General features: G+C 33.4%; 4 protein-coding genes and 1 long non-coding RNA gene across 8 annotated transcripts; all 5 read right to left on the bottom strand.

Annotated features, from left to right (window-relative positions):
* Window positions 1-5,457: 5,457 nt before the first annotated feature.
* Window positions 5,458-8,173, bottom strand: LOC112776233 (uncharacterized). The gene is made up of 3 exons (XR_003189883.3): window positions 8,007-8,173; window positions 7,860-7,914; window positions 5,458-5,738 (listed from the first exon to the last, which is right to left on the bottom strand). It is a non-coding gene; the product is annotated as an uncharacterized lncRNA (long non-coding RNA).
* A 486-nt stretch (window positions 8,174-8,659) lies between these two features.
* Window positions 8,660-11,684, bottom strand: LOC112776232 (acireductone dioxygenase 2). Its single transcript, XM_025820308.2, has 7 exons — window positions 10,997-11,684; window positions 10,085-10,196; window positions 9,898-9,992; window positions 9,553-9,667; window positions 9,323-9,447; window positions 9,052-9,122; window positions 8,660-8,941 (listed from the first exon to the last, which is right to left on the bottom strand). Exons 1-7 carry the CDS (start codon window positions 11,012-11,014, stop codon window positions 8,875-8,877), a joined length of 603 nt encoding a protein of 200 aa, XP_025676093.1. The 5' UTR covers window positions 11,015-11,684; the 3' UTR covers window positions 8,660-8,874.
* A 1,372-nt stretch (window positions 11,685-13,056) lies between these two features.
* On the bottom strand, window positions 13,057-15,622 carry LOC112777352 (uncharacterized). Its single transcript, XM_025821705.3, has 6 exons — window positions 15,298-15,622; window positions 15,154-15,212; window positions 14,890-14,980; window positions 13,886-14,539; window positions 13,394-13,594; window positions 13,057-13,234 (listed from the first exon to the last, which is right to left on the bottom strand). The coding sequence occupies exons 1-6, from the start codon at window positions 15,397-15,399 to the stop codon at window positions 13,193-13,195; spliced, it is 1,149 nt and encodes a 382-aa protein (XP_025677490.1). The 5' UTR covers window positions 15,400-15,622; the 3' UTR covers window positions 13,057-13,192.
* Window positions 15,623-16,217: 595 nt separating this feature from the next.
* Window positions 16,218-18,378, bottom strand: LOC112775449 (acireductone dioxygenase 1). Its single transcript, XM_025819064.3, has 5 exons — window positions 17,919-18,378; window positions 17,753-17,840; window positions 17,580-17,674; window positions 16,927-17,166; window positions 16,218-16,608 (listed from the first exon to the last, which is right to left on the bottom strand). Exons 1-5 carry the CDS (start codon window positions 17,928-17,930, stop codon window positions 16,480-16,482), a joined length of 564 nt encoding a protein of 187 aa, XP_025674849.1. The 5' UTR covers window positions 17,931-18,378; the 3' UTR covers window positions 16,218-16,479.
* Window positions 18,379-18,488: 110 nt separating this feature from the next.
* LOC112775447 (protein TIFY 4B) lies at window positions 18,489-23,432 on the bottom strand. Of its 4 annotated transcripts, none has more exons than XM_025819060.3 (10): window positions 22,740-23,432; window positions 22,289-22,437; window positions 22,076-22,200; window positions 21,887-21,916; window positions 20,731-20,815; window positions 20,488-20,647; window positions 19,916-19,975; window positions 19,534-19,597; window positions 19,218-19,426; window positions 18,489-18,914 (listed from the first exon to the last, which is right to left on the bottom strand). In XM_025819060.3, the coding sequence occupies exons 1-10, from the start codon at window positions 22,891-22,893 to the stop codon at window positions 18,898-18,900; spliced, it is 1,053 nt and encodes a 350-aa protein (XP_025674845.1). In that variant the 5' UTR covers window positions 22,894-23,432; the 3' UTR covers window positions 18,489-18,897. The 4 variants fall into 4 exon arrangements, with proteins under 4 accessions (XP_025674845.1, XP_025674846.1, XP_025674847.1 ...); XM_025819061.3 differs by having other exon boundaries at window positions 19,534-19,591; window positions 22,740-23,261; XM_025819062.3 differs by lacking the exon at window positions 21,887-21,916 and having other exon boundaries at window positions 22,740-23,261.
* Between the last annotated feature and the right edge of the window lie 244 nt (window positions 23,433-23,676).

Genomic DNA, 23,676 nt, shown 5'->3' with positions numbered 1-23,676 from the left:
CGTTTGATGAATGAGAGTGGCATGTATATATATGGAGCCCCAAACCCACTCCTGAAGAAAGCAGTGACATTGCAACCGAAATCCATAACCAATCAACGTTTAGAAACCCAAGCACTGTTATTTATTTAATTAATTACTTATTAACAAAAATATTATACAGATGGATGGATAAAAACTTGAACACGCGTATATTCCGTGTTTTGCATAATTTTGATGACGAAAGTTAATTTTATAGGTCTGGATTCAATGTTAGAAATAATAAACAATGCTTTTAACATTATTTACCATATAAAATATAATCATAATCAATATATATGTTTTTTTTTTAATTTAAGTTGGTAAAAAAATACATAAATAATTACATATTTAATACGTTTAAAAATTTATTTGATCTTCTACTTAATTTTTTTTCTCTTTTTATTTATTCTACACTTAAATTTTTTCTTTTGTGGTTTAATGAGAATTAATTCTAAATTTTTTTATTATATAAATTTTAATATTATGCTATAAAATCATTTTTTAAAAAAATTTAAGCCGATAAAGATTACCTGAATAATTATATATGTCTAACTATATGATATTAAAAATCTTAAGGATCCTTAAAATTATAGTGTCCGACTTTCTTTGTAGCTAGTCACTATTGAATTAAGTGTGAGAGTGAGACTGTGAGTAGACATAAATTTATATAAAAGAAATAATAAAATAATTAGGAATTCAATTTTTTTATTAATAACTAGTCAATATTCTTTTAAAAAATTTTTATACTCGCTTATCACTATTTTGTTATTGGTTTATTGTTGATTAAAAAAAGTAAATTTGGATCCTCTAAAATTTAAATTTGTAGTTTAAAGGATAAAGTGTAATCTTCTATTTTTTAATGGTTTTTCTCTTATATTTATTTTTAGTTCCACTTATAAAATAAATGATGAGAGATCATATTTTAATCTCTAAAATGAAATTTAAACTTTAGAAAATCCAAATAAAAAAAAATTGACTCTCAGCAAAACCAAAATAAATATTATTTAATATTTTTCTTTTTGTGTAACTTTAGTCACTCAAACTTGATGTGGGTTAGTTTAGTGCCTCTGTCAGTCTATCTCATTTTTTCGGATCATGTTATTAGGAGGTAGGGTGAACGCGGATCGGATCGAATCGAATATGGCCAAAATTTTGATTCGATCTGCATTAATGTTATCGGATCAGATCAAATATCCGCAGTTTTTAAGGTTAGATTCGATCCGATCTGATTCACACATTTGCAGATCAAATCGAATATTGGATATCAGATATATCTGTAAAATACAAAAATATTTTTAAAAGCTTATTTTTATTAAAATAAAATCAATAAAATTTATTTTTTTATTTTTTAAATATTTTTACTCTTAAAATAATATTAAACATACTTTTTTTAAATAATAAATTAAAATAATACAACATATATGATAATTATTAGTTGAAATAAAATATAAAAAAAATATTTACTTATTTATTTCTTTATTTTTGCAGATACGCGGATATCAGGATATCAACACAAAATCCGCAATCCGATCCGATTATGTGCGGATCCGATCCGATCTAAAAACATTGCGGATCGAATTCATATCCGCAATTTTTAAATCGGATTCGGATAAACACTGCAGATATATGAATCGGATACTATCCATCAACACTCCTATTAGGAGGAGCCGGGCTCATAGAGCTGCTTCTTTAATTTCTATGGTGGTTTTCCTAGTGCCCTTTATTTTGTTTCTTTTTCTTTCTTTTCGCCCTTATTGTATATGATTATTGCTTTGATTTTTGTTTGACCAATATCTCTTAATTACAATAGCATCTTTGTTGTCAAAAGTTGTTAAGGCTTTGCTGCCTTTTCCTTAATTATTTGTTTAGGGCAAGCGACAAATCCAAAATGTTTAGGTAACAAGAACAAAACCGGCCAATATTTAATATACATGAAGTTTTACATCCATAATTATGTAAGGTATTGACCTTATAGTATACTAAAATCTTTTGAAATTGCATATACTTTTACATATCCTTTGGTTATTTATATATTATGTTTACACTTACATCCGTATATTTAGTCATTTTTATAGAAAAGTAATATATAAAAAAATAAAAAATTACATGCAATTATCTTCATAAAAATTGTTAGTTGAGAACTATTAAATAATAATTTAGTCAAATATCTCAAATTATATAATAATTTTCCATTAGCAACTTTATATAAAAATAACTACATACGAATCTATTCTATATAAAAAAAAGATAGAAATTAAACAGAATGATATATAACTAAATATAGTTAATCATAATTAGATGACAGAAACAAAGCATTATTATAGTAGACTGTTCCTTAGAACCATTTATCTTATTTTCATAAAAAGAAAACAACAAAAAAACACACTGCCTAACTGTTTCGTTTTACCGTAAGAAACGAGACATGATGAGTTGAGTATAGAGTCACGGAGATTTGAAGATGTTCAGAAATGGCAAGCAAGCTAAGATGTTCAAGGTTGTCAACATAAATATCTAGGGTTGCATATATAACTTTATTTTATTCCTTCAATGCATTCATTAAAGCACCTTTGCATCTATATATTATTATATTAATAATTAATAATTAATTTGCATTATTTATTAAGCCATATCATGTCACAAGGAGTTGCTGTCATCACTCCACACCAATGCTTTTCTTGCTTCAACACCAACTCTCAACTGTGTCACTTTCAAATCCCATCTAATAATGGCGAATTCTACGATGTCTATGAATTGATATCTAAATTTTGCCTAATTTATTTTTTGTAATAAATTTTGATTTTTTAAAAATTATTTATTGTTATATTTTTAAATTAAATATTATTTTTTAATCTTTTATAGTAAATAAACACTATCTTTTAAGTACTATAACATTCACCTTTAATAATAATGATAATAATAAAATAATACATTCTATAATGTCTATATATAATTATCTAATTTATTAAAAAATAAAATTTAATATTTAAATTAAAAAACATAAAAATAAATATTTTTTAATATTTAAAATTTACTATAAAAGACAAGTTCAACAATTTCAACACCAAAATTGTAACCACAAAAAAAATTTGCCTAGTAAAATAAAGGGGGTGTGACGCCTTCAATTCCAGTGATATATATTTTTGTTTTTTCCTTTTTACCTTTTCTACATTAGATGAATTCCATTAGCGAAATAAAGTAGCAAGTTAATTAATACTCTGCCAAAACGTAGTTTCTTTAGGTGATTAAGCGGTTGTATTGATTTGTTTAATCTTTTCTTTGGATCCAAGCATCTCATGTCCCAAAAAGGGGGAAGAAAAATGTTAAAATATTGAATTCAGCAAGATGTATCAATGTGGCATGAGATGGTTCATACAAAGAGATTACCAAGATAATATAGAATAATCATTTGCAACCTTTCTTTTTGCTTTTTTCTACAGGAACCCAACGTGTGTGCCTTTCATGCATCATATGAGAATTAGCTCTGCATATATGATGTATGATATATAGTACATTAAAATATTGTATAGTTCATATAGCTAAATAGTCCTTAATTTCACAATTTCTATATAAAATGAAAGCATTTACATTGATAATCAAAGTAGTGACTAGTGATGGTGGGTGGGGCTTACCGCATCTGGCTTTGCTTGTAACGTTTGGTGGAGAGACAGAGATGGAAAGACTGAGATTAAGAGACAGAAATTGAAATAAATTCTAGTATTTTGTTTGGTGTAAAGTGGGAGATAGAAGTTAAAACAATAATGAAATTCTAATTTAATTTGTACAAAAGGTAAAATTGGAATTAACTAATTGAAATGAGGATATTTTAGGTATAAAATATTATTAAAGTTTCAGTTTCTATCTCTAAAAATTTTAGTCTCATGTGTCCCTACTTTTTAGAGGTACTGAAATACTGAAATTTTAGAAACAGAGACAAAAATTTTAGTACCAGTCTCTGAACCAACAAACATGATACTGAGTCTCAGTCTTTCAGTCTCTAGATTCTCAGTATCTCAAAACAAACGCTCCTGAAGGACTAACACGTGTAATCACATGACCAATTCAAAATAATAAGAATGCTCGAGCTTAAAGAAAAGAAAATTAATTCACACATTAATTAATAGTGTTAAGTGTTAAGTATACACTAAGAGCCAAGTGTAGAACCGCGTCCGATATACCCGACAGCATCAAAATTCAAAAATCAAATCAAAGCATGGAAATTGGGAAATAAAATAAATGAAATGAGAGCTTAGTGACAAGGGTCACGTATCTTGCTTCTTCAAGTAATTTGGTTTGCCAAATTCAACTTTTAGATTCCAATAATTTGCCTATTGCTGTGGCCAAAGTTTGATTAGGTGTGGCATTTTACTTTACTTTAAATTATGATCATATACTAGTAAGACTTCAAAACTCACATAACCATCACCTTTCGATCTTAACCTCGTTCTAATCACGCAATGTTTAAAATAAACCTGTATTTGAGAAAGAAAAAAAAAAAAGGTTCTAACAAAACGATTGTGACTTTGCGTATTCAATAACACTTCTATATTGGTCATGTAAAAAACATATTACAAATGTAAGACCAAATTCTGAGATGCACAAAAGAATAATTGACAAAAATTTTGTTTTGACTTAAATTATTTCACCTAGAATAGGAGTGTCAAATTTAAACTGATTTAAATTAAATCAATTATCCAATCCAATTCAAATAAAAAATTAATTAAAATCGCACTAATTTAAATTTGATCGAGTTATATTTTTAACAAATTACATAAATTGAATCAAATTTTGGATTCACTTTTTAAAATCAATCTAATCCAATTAAAACTGTATAATGTAATATAATATTATTATTTTATTATTATCTTTAAAATTTTACTTATAATACATTCAATTTATTATATATTTTATATTATTCATATATTATTATTATTTAGTAAATATTTTATGAATTTAAAAATAAATTTTTTTAATTTATTTTAATCAATCTATAATTTTATTATTATGTTAATATTAATTTTTTAAAATACTATTGAAACTTATTATTTTATTATTGGTTATTTAAGATTTAATATTAAAACCCAATCAAATCTAAACCTCTCGAAGTTGAATCAGATTGTCTAAAAAAAATATTCAATTCAAATCACACCTTAAATTAAAATTAGTGTTTGGGTTGCATAAAGTTTTAACACAAAATGATTCAAGGTGCACGGTGTAACACCATACCACACTTAATCTCATACTTACATTATGAGACTGAGGTAATAAGGTATTACGACCTCTAAAAGTAAAAAATATATATAATAATAGTGAAAGAGATATTTAACTAGGAGTCTTGAAAATGGATAAAACAAAAGCGCAAAATAAAAGCGCAACGCTCAGGAAACGAGATAACTTACGTGCGAAAAAATCGAAAGTCAGCGAACATAATATAACAGAAACTAGGAGTTGAAAGCCCAAAAAATACATAATAACAAGCTCCTAACTCAGCCTACGAAGGCAAGGCTGGCCGGAGAATATTTACATACGTATATACATATCCCAAAACCCAAAATATATAAATAAAACCCTAGCTCTCCATTAGCCTCTAAGAGGAACAAAATAAACAAGTTTCTTGGAGAGAAAGCTAAGTACATATATACATAAGCTACATAACAAGAGAACCCAAAAACCGCTCCGCTTCAGAAATCCAGACACCTAGCGATGTGCCTCTCGACCTGCATCTGAAAACAACAACACAGTATGGGGTGAGAATCGGGGATTTTTAGCATGGTAAAAGTGTCACGCACATAATATATAAGATCTTGGGAATGCTAGAGGCAATCCTAGAACGCCGACACTTAGATTATAAAACTTAAAGAACTAAACAGAAACCGTAAATCAGGGTGGTTTTCTAAGGCTTTCTCAACTAAATCAACTCCTTAAATCTAATTGGAACTTAAATAGAATTCTCAATCTCTTCTCCGCCTTTCTTCCGTTCCTCCATCTCCGGTAATTACAAAGACAAACAAGCAGACATAGCAAGTACAGGTAGAATACAAATAATACAAATATCAATTATGACAATTAGCATATTATAATCAATTAAGCAATCTCAATTAATGCACAAACAAGCCATACATACAAATGCATATGACGCATGTCTGTCCTATGGCCATTGATATCAACTGTCGGTTATGTAACCATCCCGACATGTTCTCAAGCTCAAAAATACACCGTGGGGAGAATCCCCAAGCTGACATGGGGAAGAGAATGCCCCCAAACTCAATAATATCCATGGGACGAATTCCAAACTGACATGGGGAGAAAAGACAACACCCCAAGCTGACATGGGGAAGAGAACGTCCCTAAGCTCAATATTATCCATAGGACGAATCTCAAGCTGACATGGGGAGACGACACACCAAACTGACATGGGAAAAACAACACCCCAAACTCAAAAATACTCAACCTTTAGCTCACATATGCATCTCCAGCATACTCGCAACATTACCGCACTTTCTCAATACTCATAATCACTTAATCACTACTCACATCTCAATTAATTAACATCATCCACTGCCTCACATATCATTCTCAATATTACATTACTCTCTAATTGTCTCATACACCACTTTCATCATCTTATCAATTCGAGTACCAACTTCCCCAACCACCTATTACCTTTTAAAAGTCATTCTTCATCTCCAAGTTACCACCATTTCCTAACTTTATCCTATTACTAGGCTTACTAACCAAGTTTAGAAGTAACAATATGAAAATAGAGGTTTGAAAGGCCAAATTGACTTTGAAAGCACAAAATAATGAGTTGCTGAAAATAGAGGTATGCGTACGCATACGTACAATTTTGCCCAAGTCACGCGTACGCGTGAGCGTGCATGTTGGCCCATTTCGCGTACGCATAGACTCATTCGCGTACGCATGTACGCGAGGCAGTAGCTACCACATGCGTATGAGACAATATGCGTACGCATGCGTGGGTTTTTGGTTAAAATTTTGGCTAAGTTAAAAAACTGCAGAATTTCAATTTAAAACCCCAAACTCCCAACGCACATAATTTTTTCATTTTAAATCATTTTTCATCCGTTCTTTGAACGACACGGACCCAATTTTCATACAAAACAAGTTTGAAATAATTTGGGGTCCGAAAGCCAAATTATGACTTGTCGAAGTTCGACCAAAAACCTAATTTACACAAAGATCCAACCCCCATTTTCATAACCCAAACTCAATTCTCCCTTCCTTTACACATTTATTCAACCACAACATCATACCAATTTCAATGCCAAAGCTTCCACCACCTTACCTTAATCAATCACACATCAATACATACATAATCTCTTTACCTATAACTCATTACTTTGATCACAATAATCGCCATCAAACCACCACAATTCATATTCATTCTCTTTTTCTACTTTACAAGCACCAATAAGTCACCATTTAGCATTCCAAATTTAGCATCAACAATTTAAACCAAAACTCAACTTTTATCATTAAACACTAATCAATTTACATGCTCGTACATTCATCTTTATCTTATAGTCCACTAGCCTAAGTCTTCACAGAATATTATATATTAAATACGCAAAATCTAAACCATACTTTAGCCGATTTCAACGTATTAACCAAGGCAAACCACAAGGCAAAAGGGCAATGCTTCAATCACCAAGATTTAACTCTAACTCCACCAAGCTCTCAAATCAAGCTTCCAATTATTCCAAGAATCTCCATATCATGCATTCATACACCTAACACATATATATAATATATACATACATATATCCAACAATTCAATATCCAACATAATCCAAACAAGAAAAACTAGGATTTAGGACTCTCACCGTGTCCACGGACTAAACGAACCAAATCCGTTAAGCTCCATAAGCTAAATTGAGCCTAGAGTACCCAATTAAATAAAATCTCAACATGGGTTCCCTTTAATTTCGAAAATTGAAGGATAGAGAGGTTGGGGTGAGATTGAAGCTTACCTATGAAATTGATCCAATAAAATAGTAGAACTCGATGCCGTAGACGCGTGACTGCAAACGATACGACGATCGGAGCTCGGAATGGTGAGATATAGTAGTTGAAATCAAGCCTAAGGTTTTAAGTTCTTTTTTCCCTTCTCCATGGATGTTCCAGCGTGAATGAAGAGAATGGATGAAGGGTGAACTGAATTTTATTTGAGTGTGATGGGTTGGACTGGGCCTCGAATCCATTTTGGACTTGGTTCGTCCGATTCAGTCCGTTCGACCCAATCTTAGACCAAATTCGACCAAATCTTAGACCAAATTGCTTAAAATTAATATTAAAATTCTTATTTTAATTTTCTCTATCATATTAAACTACAAAATTTTATTTTTTAATTTTTTATTAATAATTAATTTATTCGCTAACTATTAATTATTTTCTCGGAGTTTACACACGGCGTACCTACAAATATCATAATCACACTTCTCTTACTCTAGATGGATAAAAATATCACTTTTTTTTTTTCTGTCTTCAAAATATATCACATTATGATTGTATGAACGACATAGACGTAACTATGTAAGTTTCTCAAATTAATTTATCATTTCTAAAATTGATTCACTGTGAAAAGATCTTTTACCCTAAAAACATAAAACCTAAACACATATAGTAGCAATAATGATACGAATATTTAGTAGGATAGATATTGTAAATACAATGGCATGTATACAAGTTTTCAGGGATACTCAAACAAACCATAACATACAACGGCAGATCATCATTTTAAGAAACCCATTATTAGTATTATTTATTTATTTATTTATTTTTCCAAACCCCTGTACTTTTCGTAGCATAAAGCCGTATCCTATTAGGCAGAACAAGATCTCAGGCAGCAGCATCAACAGCATTATTAGCAACATCCTTTTCCACAAAAGTCTTGATATATTGCCCTCTGCACATTGAAATTACATATCATATATTAAGAAAAATAATGAGGTTTGACGTATAAATCCTTTGATTTTTCCCACGGGTCAGTGTACTTCATAAGTAACAGTTTAATACCTTGCTGGGAGATGATCGTGTGGACGATTGTATGGAGTCCAAACTGGTTCACCAACAAAAAATCGCAAAGCCTGTATATTTTACAATCAGGTAAGGAACAATAACAGGTTAAGGAAAGCAGCAAATCATCATATTAATTCTTAAGAGATGTACAAGAATACAACTATCAAAAAGTTTAGCAATCAGATACTTCTTTCTCAAATAAGTCTAAATACACATCAAGAACATAATCAAAAAGTGCCTTCCAGAAAGAGCACAGGACAATCAGTACCTTAATGTAGTTGCTCTCATCTAGTGTAAAGCGATGATAAATTCCAGCAGGTAAGATGATCAGTCCTCCTTTCTTCACCCATACACGAATCCAAGCATCATTACGATCCCTCACATCAAAGTACCCTAAGGTGAAAAAGTAAACATTTAGGCTTTAGCAATGCAACATAGTGAAGAAAGTCACTAGGTATTGGCGGGGAACAACGAAAAACAAAAGAAAATTGCACGTACCACTTCCAGCAACACAATAGCGGATCTCCTCGTCGGTGTGAAGATGCTCTTCAAAGAAGCTTTTGATCTTCTCTTCATAATTTGGCAATTTCTCTGGGTAGACCTCACAGACATCCTGCAGAAAATGTGCCTCAAGTCAATCTGTAAAAGAGGCATTAACATACAGCAAGAATTTCAAGATGCACATATTTGACACGACCCGTGCATTATTTAAATGACCATAAAGTCATGTTTTTGCATTTTATTCATTCTTATTTGCATATAGTTATTTGTCGAGTTTAGGAGTTAGTTCTAAATGAGAGTGTGGCACATGAAATAGTGGAAATGAACATTGGCGTAACAAACCATGTAGGAGTAACCGCGTTCTTCACGAATCTTTTTCAGCTCTGGATCTGTTTCATAGTTATCAGCATCTAACCTCCAGCTAAGCACTCCAAGTTCTGCAATGTTAACATAATAAAGCCAAATATGTGAGTGCAAACCGTGATACCATAAAAAGTCCTCAATGACACAACTATAACTAGTAGCCTACCACCAAGTTTGTCCAACGAGACAAACTCCTTGGGTTCTTTGTGATGGGGAAGTCTCTGATCTTCATTACTATCATCCATGTACCATGCCTGAATGACTTCCTCTCGGGGATCCTGCAAAAAATAACATTTCAAAAATGATTCCTCTTGATCTCTCAGTCTCAATGACTCTGAATGAGTAAGACAACTTGAAACAGTGGAAATAGTAGACATCAGAATGCATGTTTCAAATAGATAATTGGCTTAATATATGTAAACATAAACAACACCCAATCACAGCCATAATAACAAAGGAAACAAGCTCCCAATTCTTGCATCCATCATCCCAACCCATAATCTACCAACACCTGTATCAAACCTGCCTCACCGCTTATGTAGTGAAAGTGATAAGTAATATCTAGGGTTTATTACTTCAAGCAATATCTTTTGTGTTCCATTTAATCAATAAACTCTCGGGTTAAAGTTCACAGAATAATTTAAGATCAACAATTGGTCATAGGCATGTCGATGACAGAACAAGTGCGTCAAAATTCCAGTAAGAATGTTCATGGTAAATTCCATAGCAACAAAACCACATGGATATAAAGTCTGATCAAATTTTAGGCAGCAACTAAAAAATAAAAACAAAAATAGTAGTCTCTCTCTATAGCCGTGTAACCTTGTTCAATCCATAAATTTTCTGGTAACAACCATGGGGAAAAAAGAGAAATGATTCCAACATAAGCTTAAAATATGATAAAGAATCAATTGGAATTTAGTCAGGTTTAAATTGAAACAGCTCAGTATCCCGGGTTAAAAATATATATAGAAAAAATAAAAAAAGAAAAAAAGAAAAACTAATAATGAAATTGACGAAGTTATGAGGAAGAAATCAAAGAGGAGAAGCTAATAAGAGAAAAGGAAGAAGAAAGTACCTTGCCGGAGGAAACCATGACGATAGTTGTGTTGAATTGCTGCTTTGATTTCTAATGTCTTGATTGGGGTTTCAGTTCTGTTCTTTGTGGCCACACTCTTTTTTAACCCCTCGCTCTTTATATTCGTTTTTTTTTTTAACTAAAGATAGGAGACTCGAACCCGCAACCTCTTAATTAAATATGAGGAGACTATACCATTTGAGTTATAACTCATTGTCGGTCTTTATATTTTTTTGTTAAATACAGATGGATATATTTTAATAGAAATAAAAATAAAAATACTATTTATACGTTAATATTAATCACCCAAAATCAGTAATTACGTATTTACATGTAAATATATGTTATTTAATTTATTTATAATTTATAATTTATAATTTATATTTTAATATATATTTTATATTAATAATTAATTTTGCTATATATCAAACATAGTTGTAAATAAATTATTTAGTGACTAAAATCCATCTATATTTTATATAAAAAAGGATGTCAAATATTCCTCTCATTTCTTTTCAACCATAGATGTGATATATATAACTCATTCGCTTTGGATTTTCTATTTTAATTGTTCAATGGGTATAAGATTAATCGGTAATATTAGAGAGATTATAAATTTTATTTCATTATTTCTAGCGGATTGGCACCAGAAACCATTCATTTTAGTCTCTAATGCCATTGATATTTCCTGCCAAATATGAAGAAAAGGGTAGGTGTTAGGAGAAACGCAAATTTTAAATGATCTAATATATTGATTGGAAGTTGAAACTACTACCCAAGAGATTAAAAATACAAACAAAATAATAAACTAAACAACCGCTTGAACACTGATAAAACATTAATGATATAGGGTATATCAGCTAGGTACACTAATTCAGATATTGCTAAGCTCTGTGAAGGATTGGATCAATGAAAAATAAATAGTAAGATCCTATAACTTGCGTTCAGAATTGCAGAACTAGAGAATAAACAACTTGATGTAACTGCCTCTTCATCATTAATAAGCCATCCCACCTCACTAAGAAAAGTTTCATCATTCTCATCTCCATTCTTGGGAAGTAGTACGGCAGTGTTACCATCTCTAAGAATAGGAGACCTCTTGATACATGTTTCAAATGTTCATGATACGAAGAGTGATGTAATTTGATTTTTGTTTATTTAGTTATTAAATTGAGTTTTATATTTGTGGACTTTAGGATTTTCTTTGTTTTAACCTAATAACTATTGTAATCGTAGTATTGAGGGATTAGAGGTGCCAATCGAATAGTTGAACCTGCCAATCTTGGTATGCTTGAGGCACAACAAACTCTGGCAGTTCAATTGGCTTGCCTTGGTTACTAAATTCTGCTCCAAATCCATTCCATTCACCAGAGACTCTTTCCACAAACTGTGACCACACTTCCATGCTTTATAATGTATACTTTTATATCAATGCTAAACAACAAATAGGTAATAGTAGAATTCATCAGTTATCTAAGGATACAAGAATTAAATGCAGCAAAAGCACCAAAAAAAAGTTTGTGATATAACTTGACATGGAAAAGGAATATTGAAATGAAATGAGAGGTGGCTGAGATTATTATGGAATGCAGAAAATGGGATGTACATGGTGAGGGGGTAAGAAGCATCAAGCATAGAGTGCGGGTTAGGGGGAAACAGCATCGTTGAGTTGAGGGAGGCAACGCTGAAGGATAAGAATGTGAAGAGGAAGAGAAAAGAAATTTGTTGTGTGGAAGAAATTGAGTTATATTGCAAAGTTATGTCAGCCTTTATGGGAGACTTCAACGAGATTGTGTAGGTAGAGGGGAGAAAGGATGCTGTCAGATTAACAGAGTTTTAGTAAGAATTGATAAAAGAAGATATGCAACTGGTGGACTTTCGCTTAGCGATTTTACAATTGGATTGACAGAATTTTAATAAGATTTGAGTGGTTGAAAATCAGGAGTACACTATAAGAAGGAGGAGCACAAAAAATAATTAACCAGTTTTTTTCCAATTTTTTTTCTTTTTTAACTTTTTGATTTGCTTATTGTTGTTCTTGCTCCACTTATTGTGTTGAGTTTTCTTGTTAAAAAAAAAAATCTATCCCATGGTATACTTTTTATATAGTAAAGTCAAATTCTTTCTACAAATTGGTCGTCTATAAAAATGAATGCCACTTTGTAACATATTAACCAAAATGGATCACCACCATGGTTATATCTCTTCTGCTTTAGTTTCTAATGCCAATGAGATTTCCTGTCCAAGATACAGTGAAGAGAAGAGTTGATGTCAGAATACATACAAGTTTGGTAACAAGAAACAAAAAATTCATTTTCAGGGCTGCTAAATTTCCTAAGCTCTTTAAATATTGTTGTTGAAAAATCACTAAAATATATATTACACTTTACAACTTGCCTTGAGCTTAGCAGTGCTTGAGAATATGCAGCTTGATGTAATTGCTCGGCCATGATCGGAGATCCATCCCACTTCACTCAAAGTTCCACCATCATTACTTTCTCTCAATGAACACCAGATCTTCTTGGGAAGTAACATGTTGTTATCTCCATCTCTGACAGAGTTCAACACTTGATCATCTAAAAGCGGCCGAAAGCTCCCCTGAAGTTAAATAGAAAGGAATTGCCAATGAAGCCAACAAAACATCAGGTATCAAGAGGGTACTGTTAGAAACAAGAGACTAAACTAGAAAAAGGATTTGTGTATTATTGAGTGTATTCAAATTGTCTCAAATGATACAATATAAAAGGGTATTTATAGGTGTTAAGAGAATCGTAATAATAAAGACGTAATATTCTATAATAAATATTCAGATATACTAAATAATTCTAATTGATCCTAATTATATTCTAACAGGTACAAACTAAACTACAAACAGATCCTTGCACTCACAGTGTTCGAATCATCGAAAGTTGCAACAGCTTTAGATCCCTGCCAGACACCAGTAACTTCTGAAGCAGTCAATGGAGAAGTAGCAGCAAATGCAGAATCACGGATAGCACAACCTCCAAGTTGGTCACCATTTCTAAATGGTCCATACCACTGCTCACAAAATACTCTTATACTTTGCAGAACCATCTTTGTATTATCTGATACATTTATGTGCTGAATGATCCTAACCCGAGACTCACAATCTTGTGGACTAATCAAGCAGTACTCCAACTCTAACAAGCCATCTTTCTTGTCCCACAAGGCAACATAAGAACCACTGGATTGGTAAGCAAAGGCAGTGATTCCAGTATAAGCTCCTCCAACTTTCCTTTCATCTATGCTGTAACGCGTAGCAGCATCAGCCTCACAACCAACAGTTGGTAGTAACTGAATGGACTTGTATTCGAGAACTCGATCTCCCGGTTCAGCAAGAGTAGGACACTGAGTCTGCCAGTCAAATACTTTAACCTCCCACTCTCTGTATGCTTCCGGTACCACAGTCTCAGGCAATTCAACCGGCTTCCCTTCATTGCTAAAATCAGCACCAAATCCATCCCATTCACCAGAAACTCTCTTGGCAAATTGTGACCAGACTTCCATACTGTTGTCATGTACCTTGAGAGAAGTTGAACAGCCAAATTGGTACACAAACTATCTAATTTGCAGGAATACCAAAAGATAAACAAAACATAAATTTGAGTAACCATGGATATATGTTTAGGATTTGGATCCTCTAAAGTTTGAATTTCACTTTAGAGAGTAAAGTGTGATCTTCTACCTTAGAGGATCCACACTTTACTCTCTAAAGTGAAATTCAAACTTTAGAGGATCCAAATCCTATGTTTATATCCATTATAACAGCATCAAGTCAGCTAATCAGTAATTAGTGATTAGTAATTACAGAAAAACAATCAGCAACAAAGTTTGATTAAGAACACAAAAGTTGAAAAATTCAGCCCAGTTACTTGTTTGGAGTCATCCTTGAGCAGATCAACCTGGACAGTATCTTTTACTGCTTGCTTGGCATCTTGATTGACTGCACATATCAAAGTTGTCCTGTTTTAGATTGAAACACGCTAATTCACTATCCACAGTTTCAGCAATCAAATAATGGTGGTAGTAAAAGTAGCAAGGTGGAAATTACCTATGTTTTTGGACACAATATAGTCTACATACATTTAACATTTCCACCTTTCCAATTTGACTCCCAAAAAACAAAAATCACATACCTTTTGGTCCTCCAACTGGGAAAACCCCCAAAGTTCCAATTTTGCAGCAGTAAAGAACCCTGAATTAGAGAAAAGATGCATCTTTTAAGCATAATCATAATCACTAAGAATAAGGAGGAGGAGGGAGGGAGAGAAATGAAGTACCTGGAAATGGGTAGAAGAAGAAGGGATGGGGGAAGGACGTGGTTGATGAAGGGATGGAGGAGGATAGGAGGAAGTGGTGGTTGTGACAAAGAATGCTGCCATTGGTGATTGGTGGTTGGACGGAGGTTACACAGCCTCTGCTACTAGCCGCCTTATAGTGACCCTTCATATCCACCAAGATACTATATTCTCTTTTTTATTCTTCTTATTCATAATATCATTAAATTAATTTTCATCCAACCAAAAATGTCACTAAATAAGATCCACTGGAAAATCTTTCACATAATCCATAGCCTTTCTATGCCAAGTTTGGTACTTTGAATTTGAAGTTGTATATGGCTCTATGCCTATATATACCAAGCAATTTTAAATTTTTAAGACATTATGTAAATTCGTTCTCTACTTACTATTAAATTAAATATTAACTTATTTTAAATAAGATTTATAAATCATTTAATGGTAGATAGAATACGATTGATATAATGTTTCACAGTAATGTATGAAAGTAAATTCTTACATAAATTCTTTTAGTTGAAAAGATTATTTAATTATGTCGAAAGTAACTTTATACCATTGGTTGAACAGTTAATCCTTGATATAGTTTGTAGTATGTATGGTATATGATAATGTATGGCATCTCGTTTACATTTTGTTTCTACTTACACTGTAGGAATAGTTTTGTGTTTATTTATCTTAGTTTCTTTTTATTTAAAGGAAAAGGAATAGTCAATGAGGAAGTTGAAGTCCCTTCTATGTTATTGAACTGCTAAAATTTGTTGTCCCTTCTAGGGTGTAAGTGGGACAACATAATACTTTTCCTCTAAACAATATCGAATTATTGGTTCACTTGTTCTCATGCAACACATCACAGTGAGGTTCTAAAACGGGAGCAGAGTTTCACCAAGTTTCTCAAGTATGAATTTGCCATTCAAAGGACACATGATGATTTAATTAACCCACTGAAACACGAATATTACAGCAGACATAGTACAATATGCTCCTTAACTAGTTTAAGACATCGAGCTTGATGTGTTATTGGTTCATAAACAAGTCTTTTTCTCTTGGCTAAAACTTTACAATAATATACCAACAACCATTCCAAGTTCCAACACTAGCTTTTTGTAACATCAGCTAGAAGCCTAGAAGACATGCGTGCTAGTTTATATCATCAGTGCAGGGAGCCTAATGAGCTGCAACCGGCACGCCGGGTTTCTCGGTCAGGCTCTTGATGTATTCCTTTCTAGCAGGGTTGTCCTCTTGAGGTCGATTATATGCAGTCCATACCGGCTCCCCCATAAACAACCTCATTAACTGTGTACACAAACAAATACAAATCAGCACAATATAGCAACTAATAATCAACCAAGAAATGTTTGTTGCAACTTTATTCTATTCAAACTAACTTCAAATTGCATCATGAATCTTTACATTAAGGATTGCTCACATGAAGATGTCTTTCATATGATAATGATAACTAAGATGTTGATACAACATATATTAAACAGTTTAGTCAAACATGTCAAGCTATCTAATAGTTTTCGTCTATAATCTTCGCATGAAGACATCTTCATGGGAGTATTCAGCCTGCATTAAAGTGATGATTGTGATTAGCGCGACGGACTTTCATACCTTCACATAGTTACTAGTGTCTAGAGTGAACCGATGGTAGATTCCAGCAGGTAAAATGATGAGATCACCGGCCTTAATCCAAATGCGAATCCAGCGATCGTCCTTGTCCCGCACATCAAAGTAGCCGCTCCCTTCCAAACAATAACGAATCTCTTCATCCTGATGAATGTGCTCGGTGTAGAAGTTCTTCAACTTCTCTTCATAATTTTCCACTTTTTCTGGGCATAAATCAAGTATATCCTGCAGCATAATCAAGTCAATTCAGACAGACAGTGAACCCAGATACAGAAGAAATTCCCATGTACAAAGAAACACTATTGATATTCACAGTGTTATAATATAATTAGGATCAATTAGTATTATTTAGTATATCTGAATATTTATTATAGGAGATTACGTCTTTATTATTACGATTCTCTTAGTACCTATAAATACCCTTTCATATTGTATCATTTCAGACAACTTGATTACATTGAATAATACACTTTTCAGATTACTCTCTCAGTCTCGTTTCTAATATGGTATCAGAGCCATAGTATCCTCCTTTAGACACACAGAACATTAAAAACTTTTGTTTTTTCATGTAATTGTATGAATAAAGAATAAATAAATAAAAGTTGTACTGAAATTAGAGAAAGATAGTAGAGTATTACCATGTAATTGTATCCCCTGGTTTCTCTGATTTTGTTCAATTCCTGATCATCCTCATAGATATTGGGATTAAGCTTCCAGTACAAGACTCCTAATTCTGCAATTAAAATTCGTTATTTTGATTGCATGGGATGTGAGAAAGAAGCAAAAGCAGAGAAGAGAAATTAAAGGGGACCTGATAGTTGGTTTAAGGAAACAGAATGTTTGGGGTTGGTTTGGTGAGGAAGCCTTGGATCCTCATTGCTATCGTCCATGAACCATGCCTGCCACAGTATTTATATTATATTATTGATTATTGATAACAAAAGTAATCGATTGCACCAAAGAGTAACAAAACTCACCTCAATCGCCATGACCTGACAGCAACAACGTTGTAGATGAGTGGCTTATTACTTGATTCTGGTGGAAGCCTCAGCGACCATATGTCATTTATTTATAGAACATGGAAATTAGGGAAACAAATTATAATTATAATTATAAGCCCGAATATTTTATTTAGTGGTGTGTATAGTTTTGTAATTTTTGTTTTCCACCACCCATGAGAAATAATCTGCTTGTTTGTTTCTGCTGGCTTGTAAAATATGGCTTCCAATTTCTATTCTTTAACTTGATCTTTTCTTCATTTTTAAATGGCGGAGAGCATTTCAAAGTGGCAGAATATCAAGTTTCATATCACAAGATAAAATAAAAGCAGGCCATATATTACTGCTACTTATCTAGTCGATAATACAAACAAAATACGTAATTTTGTTTGCACTAAGATAGTTAACAAAGCATAAAAGCAAATTTTTCTAAGCACGTCTAAATATGTAAATTTTGTATTTATTTTAAAAATACAGTTAATTGTGGTTCTATCACTAAATAAAACTAAAATATCACTTTATCAGGGAAGAGAAAAAGACCACTTGGGCTGGCACAAAAGCTATTAACAATTAACAAGGCAGCACAAATTTACATATCATATGTTCCGGGGAAAATGGCTGCTCCTGGCTCTACATTTTAAATCAGAAACATCAAATACGAAATTCTGGAAGGGCGAAATTAGATGGCTGAAAATTACAAAATTGATCAGGTAAGAGGGACACGTCTATCCTAAACAAAAAACATTGATCGTCTAGCATTTTTTTTCTTTTTTTTTTTTTTGGGTACAGTGTCTAGCAGTTAAAGAAACTAAAATTGACCACTCTATGGGCAGCCCAATTCTTGCACAACAGGGTTCGTGCTCAGGCTCCTACAGGCTATGGTCTCTTCTCTTCAGTTATATAATGATGTGATCATCTGAATCACAACTCTGCACAATCTATCTAGTCTCCTTGAGTTTTAGCATTCTTGAACATCTGCAATGACAGAATCAACATAAATTAATGACAACCTTTTCAGCAACCAAGCATTAATGCTGAGTGGTTCATCACCAAATCTTTGCTTGGTTTACCATTTAGTTTTTCATCACCGGCATAATATTATTTATTATACCTTGAAACCAGTCCCTTATTATTAACATTTACTTAATGGGTAACCATCTTATCAGATAATCACTAAATATCAATATCAATAAGCACGATAAACTGATCGCTATGCTTGAAAGGTTCAATGTCATGTATATTGTTTGTTGAAGGTATAAAGAAAAGATGGCAACTGACCTTTGTCATTGAGATCAATGGGAAGGCCAACTTTTAGCGGGTTGTCAGCCGAGCCACTGAAAGCAAGAGGCGGTCTAGGCTGTGGTGGGGAGCATGTGCTACTTCGGCTTGAATTGCCATTTGAGGTCTGGATTTTCACTGGAAGGTTCAAATACATCTCCAAGTTAGATGACGTTACCCCGGGCAATTTCTTGCCCTTCAATCTTCCCCTGTCAACAAAGGCAGAATAAATTATTGGGTTGTCACTAAAAATGAATAACATGATAGATGCAATTGAAATTAATGAAAAGAAATTATAGTTCAGTATTGCTGATACCTGTCTTTTCGCTTTTCACGATATCGTTGCAATGAAACTTGTCTGCTTGCCTGACCATCTAGATCTTGTCAAACAAAAGCAAGCAAAAACAATATTTAGGGTCTTAGAATTTGAGGTGTGAGCATGGACATGTGCTGTAATGCTGTTAGTTACATGAAATGTCTTCCTTCATACACATACCAATGTAGTAGATCAAATAAACAAAAATTCACTTTATCTTGTTCCATTACTCTTCAACATACAAAGGACACAAACTTCTAGCCAGGTAAACTAATATTGCCTAAATGCGTAAATGGGTGGCAATCTCATGGATTTGAAATTGGGTAATTCAATTTCAAAGCAGTTATAGAAGGCTGCAAAAATTCTGAAGACATATCCATACCAGCATCACGAGCTATGCTTCCCTTCTCCCTGTAATGCAGAGGATATTCCATCATCTTATCTGTGGTAATTTGGAAAAACCAATGATTTGGTTGTCAATATCACAAAATGTAAATCTTAACATCTTTAATTTAATACAAAGCTAATCCAGGCTACCATAATTTTAAACTAGTCAAAGAAATTGAAACTTGTCCATTAAGAAGAGACAATAACTCAGTAGCTGTAATTCTAAAATAGGCTTCAGATTGAATTTGGGCATCAGAATTATGACAGCATGACACGCTTTTAAGAGAAACAATAAATGATATTGAATAGGTCAATTAAAAAGGCCTGCAAAATAACACCTCAAAACCTACTGGCTTGAACTCATTTGTGGTTTCTTCCCTCACTAAAGCACATCATTGGTGTTATATATCGTAGCTAAAATCACTTTTTGCATCTGATTTTTAGATCAAATGATGCATTCATTTAAGAAATTCCAGAAAAATGATGCAATATCATCAAAGAAAAGTAATCCTACCGCCTCATGGAATTAATAGTGAATTAGAGCAGTCTTTGTACTAAATTTTCTACCTGCTTGAGCAACCTGCACCATTGTTGTATCAACAGGAACTGGGACATCCTTATCCAATGGTATGTGACAAGGAGAAACCCAGACTGTTGTATTTCTGTTTACAGGATCATCCTGAGCAAATTGGACTGGACTTGCTGCAAGTTGCATGATAGCCTGTGCCTGCAAATCAAATTTGGCTCCATTGGAATGTGCAATTTGTTTGGATTTAAGGCCAGGCATTATACTAGAACATCATTACCTACCTTATCAGGTGAGACTCCATCATAGACATTCACCTTACCACAGTAGAATATCGTCATTTGCCCGACTCCGCTAGTTGCACATGCTCTATGACCATATTAATAAGTAATTAAGAACTTGAATCAGCAACACTAAAGGAATATTGGCATGTCTCTAATCATGCGTACTTTGTGTAAAATTTATTAAATCTTAGTTATTTCACATTTTAATTCTTAAGTAGTTGGTTCACTTTCTTGTGAAAAGTAATGTATGATGAAACTTGTGTTGCAGTTTGCCACTATCCTGGATTCCTGGGTATAAAACTATAAATAGTACCAAAAAACAGTTTATCAATAAATCAACACTTAAAGTAAAATCAGGAATGTTGAAATTAAGAACTTGCACAGGCTTCTTTTACAGCTGCAAATAATCATGCTAACAAGCTAGGAATTGAAGTAAACAAGCCTTGACATGCAAACCAACAGAAGTTCATGAAAAGAAGTGTCAGCCTTGATCGCACTTAATCTTAAAATTGATATTGTTCAATATAACTAAAACCTTTTTTTTTTGTAACTGAATTCCTTCTTCCATTCGACATTTTCCGTATAGTTAATGTTCATTAATCTTGCCTCCACCAAAAATAGTTAGAGCGATATCTTAACAGTAATACTTAAATTAGAGCAGCATGGAATTCCCCCCAAACATCAATGAACATATTTTTGTCCTGTTGTATAATTCCCGCCATAAGTGGAAAACCGCAAGCAAGAATCAAACACGATGGTCAACAAAAGCGTAAACGCAACACAACAAGTATGGAATGACGATTTTATTGGAGTTATGGGAATATCTAGATATGGCAGTAGCAGGTATGCAATTCATATGGTCGCTTGAGTTGATATCCATATGCTTACAAAATATAGCATTATCAAACCATTGTCCCCCTCCTAATCCTGCTTAAAGAAAAAGTCCACATGATACAATCCAGAAACATCCAACACAACAATCCAGAAACATCCAACACAACAATCGACCCTAAGCCATTAAATGACCTAGCTGAAATCAGGATCCTCGCACATAACTCATAAATACATCTAACAGTTTAAACTATCATTCATACTTAAATGGATGCAGACAAAATCTCTGTATACAAATGGCAGCAAAAGCACTCAGTTTCCTTACTGCTTCACTAACAGGCAAATCACCGAACACCTGAAGAAACAAACCAATGAAACGGATCACTTCTCCAAGCTAATACTGAACTTGAACATCTATAGAAATACTCTACCATACTAAACATTTTCCCCCAGAAATGCATCATGAATGATCTGGTTAACACGATGAGACACAAAAGAAAAAGGAGAAACAAACCTGGGACTGACAACGTTGGTGTCATTGGTTTCAGTGGGTTTTTCGGGAGACGACGCAGATTTCTGAATGTCATCGGCAGCATGAAGAGCCGGATCTTCAGCGGGCGGAGCATCGTTCAAATCCCCCTAACACAGCAGTCCATGTCATATTCTCGGGAACCAAACAAAAAGGAAGAAAAAGCAAAAAGGTGTTGGGGGAAAAAGCGACACTCACTTGAGGCTGAGGCGGAGGCCGAGGTGGCGAGGTAGAATGGAGGGTGGGAACGACGGCGGGGGCGTCGTCGTTGGAGGGCTCGAGCAGCGCCTTCAGGGAAATGACCTGCTGAATTGCCTGCGATTTGTTCCACGAAGGCCTGCGCATCCCTGTACGGACACGTGTCCTTTTTAAATTATTAAAATTAAAATATTCCGTTCATCCATCCATCCATCCATCCATCCATCGGTCCAACAATAATTATTTTATTTAATTGCATTCCGAATGCAACGAAATACACAAAAATAGTAGCATTCACTTTGGTAAGAGAGAAGATATTTTGCACAAACATTAAAAATAAGGGAAGATTTGGAAGCAGTTGCATCGGTTATTTTTGAGTGGCGGAAATGGTGGAGGACAAAAGGGGAATTTTGCGCAGAGAGAGAGAGAGAGAGAGAGAGAGAGAGAAGACCTTTTTCTTTGAGGAATCTGCGACAGTCTTCGCGAGTGAGTTGGGAAATGTCATCTTCGGTGAGCTGGTGAAGGGGCTTGTCGAGGATAGACCTGAAGGTGGCGGTGGCAGTGGCGGTGGCTGTGGCTGTGGCTGTGGGCCCTGCGCCGTTCATCGCTTGCCGCTCCTCCTCCTCCTTCTCCTCCTTACCATATAAATTAATTGACAGATGACTCCTCTTGCTGCTCTGTTTCTGAGTAGTAAGAAATTAAGAAGAAAAAGGAGAGAGAATGAGTGGGTGGGTGATGAGTCGTGGGTATAGCAAGCAGTAGGAGCAGTAGTGAGAGTGAGAGTGAGAGTGATGAGTGCGAAGAGAAGTGAAGAAGAGAAGAAAACAAGAGAAAGGGGCAAAGAAAGAGGGACTACTGAGGAAGGAGTTGATGAGAGAAAGGGTGGGGGGGCTTTGCTCTTTTGCAACTTGGGGTGAACCCTAAGCTGCCACGTATGCTCTCCTCTTCATTATTAAGTTCCCTAATCCCCTCCAACTCTCTTTTTAATCACCTCTACACCCTCTTCTTTTTTTTTTCACTTCTTCCTAACCTAATCTTACTTCACTATTTCTTCTCTTTCGGTTTTTTATGTCTAAGAGTTAAGACTTCATTATCTGTATGGAGTATCGACTGAAATACAACACTAAAATAGTTTCAATAATCTACATCCAATATAGTACTACTTTTTATAAAACTTATCATAATCATTTATTTCTTACAACAAGTAAATAATATTACTAAATTCTGTGTCTCTTTTATAGATCATTTTGGTTTTGTTGAATGCATAATTATAAAGATAACATTACTGAAAAATTATTCATTAATTAAGAGAGAATATTAAAATAATTTTAATACTTTTATATATTAAAATATAACAATTTAGTAATAAAATAAGAGGATCATAAAAT

This window comes from Arachis hypogaea, chromosome 19 (genome assembly GCF_003086295.3).
Source record: "Arachis hypogaea cultivar Tifrunner chromosome 19, arahy.Tifrunner.gnm2.J5K5, whole genome shotgun sequence".
Classification (NCBI taxonomy): domain Eukaryota; kingdom Viridiplantae; phylum Streptophyta; class Magnoliopsida; order Fabales; family Fabaceae; genus Arachis; species Arachis hypogaea.
The sequence above is the reverse complement of the archived record's forward strand: the minus strand, read 5'-3'. Positions and strand labels throughout refer to the sequence as shown.

Bases quoted from the DNA above. Each gene is read 5' to 3' on its own strand.
- LOC112775447 (XM_025819060.3), bottom strand. From the start codon at position 22,893: ATGAACGGCGCAGGGCCCACAGCCACAGCCACAGCCACCGCCACTGCC. The intron at 20,648-20,730 runs GTAGGTAATGAT...TTTGATTTGCAG, and splicing joins ATGGAGTCTCACCTGATAAG to GCACAGGCTATCATGCAACT. The intron at 19,598-19,915 runs GTATGGATATGT...TTGTTTGACAAG, and splicing joins AAGCATAGCTCGTGATGCTG to ATCTAGATGGTCAGGCAAGC.
- LOC112776232 (XM_025820308.2), bottom strand. The intron at 9,448-9,552 runs GTACGTGCAATT...TTTTCACCTTAG, and splicing joins CTATTGTGTTGCTGGAAGTG to GGTACTTTGATGTGAGGGAT. The intron at 8,942-9,051 runs GTATTAAACTGT...TTCAATGTGCAG, and splicing joins CACGATCATCTCCCAGCAAG to AGGGCAATATATCAAGACTT.
- LOC112777352 (XM_025821705.3), bottom strand. From the start codon at position 15,399: ATGGCAGCATTCTTTGTCACAACCACCACTTCCTCCTATCCTCCTCCA. The intron at 15,213-15,297 runs GTACTTCATTTC...TCTCTAATTCAG, and splicing joins CTTCTTCTACCCATTTCCAG to GGTTCTTTACTGCTGCAAAA. The intron at 13,595-13,885 runs GTGAGTGCAAGG...ATTTAACTTCAG, and splicing joins CTTTCGATGATTCGAACACT to GGGAGCTTTCGGCCGCTTTT.
- LOC112775449 (XM_025819064.3), bottom strand. The intron at 17,675-17,752 runs GTCCCCTTTAAT...TTTTAATTGCAG, and splicing joins TTCCTTAAACCAACTATCAG to AATTAGGAGTCTTGTACTGG. The intron at 16,609-16,926 runs GTATGAAAGTCC...TTGTGTACACAG, and splicing joins ACACTAGTAACTATGTGAAG to TTAATGAGGTTGTTTATGGG.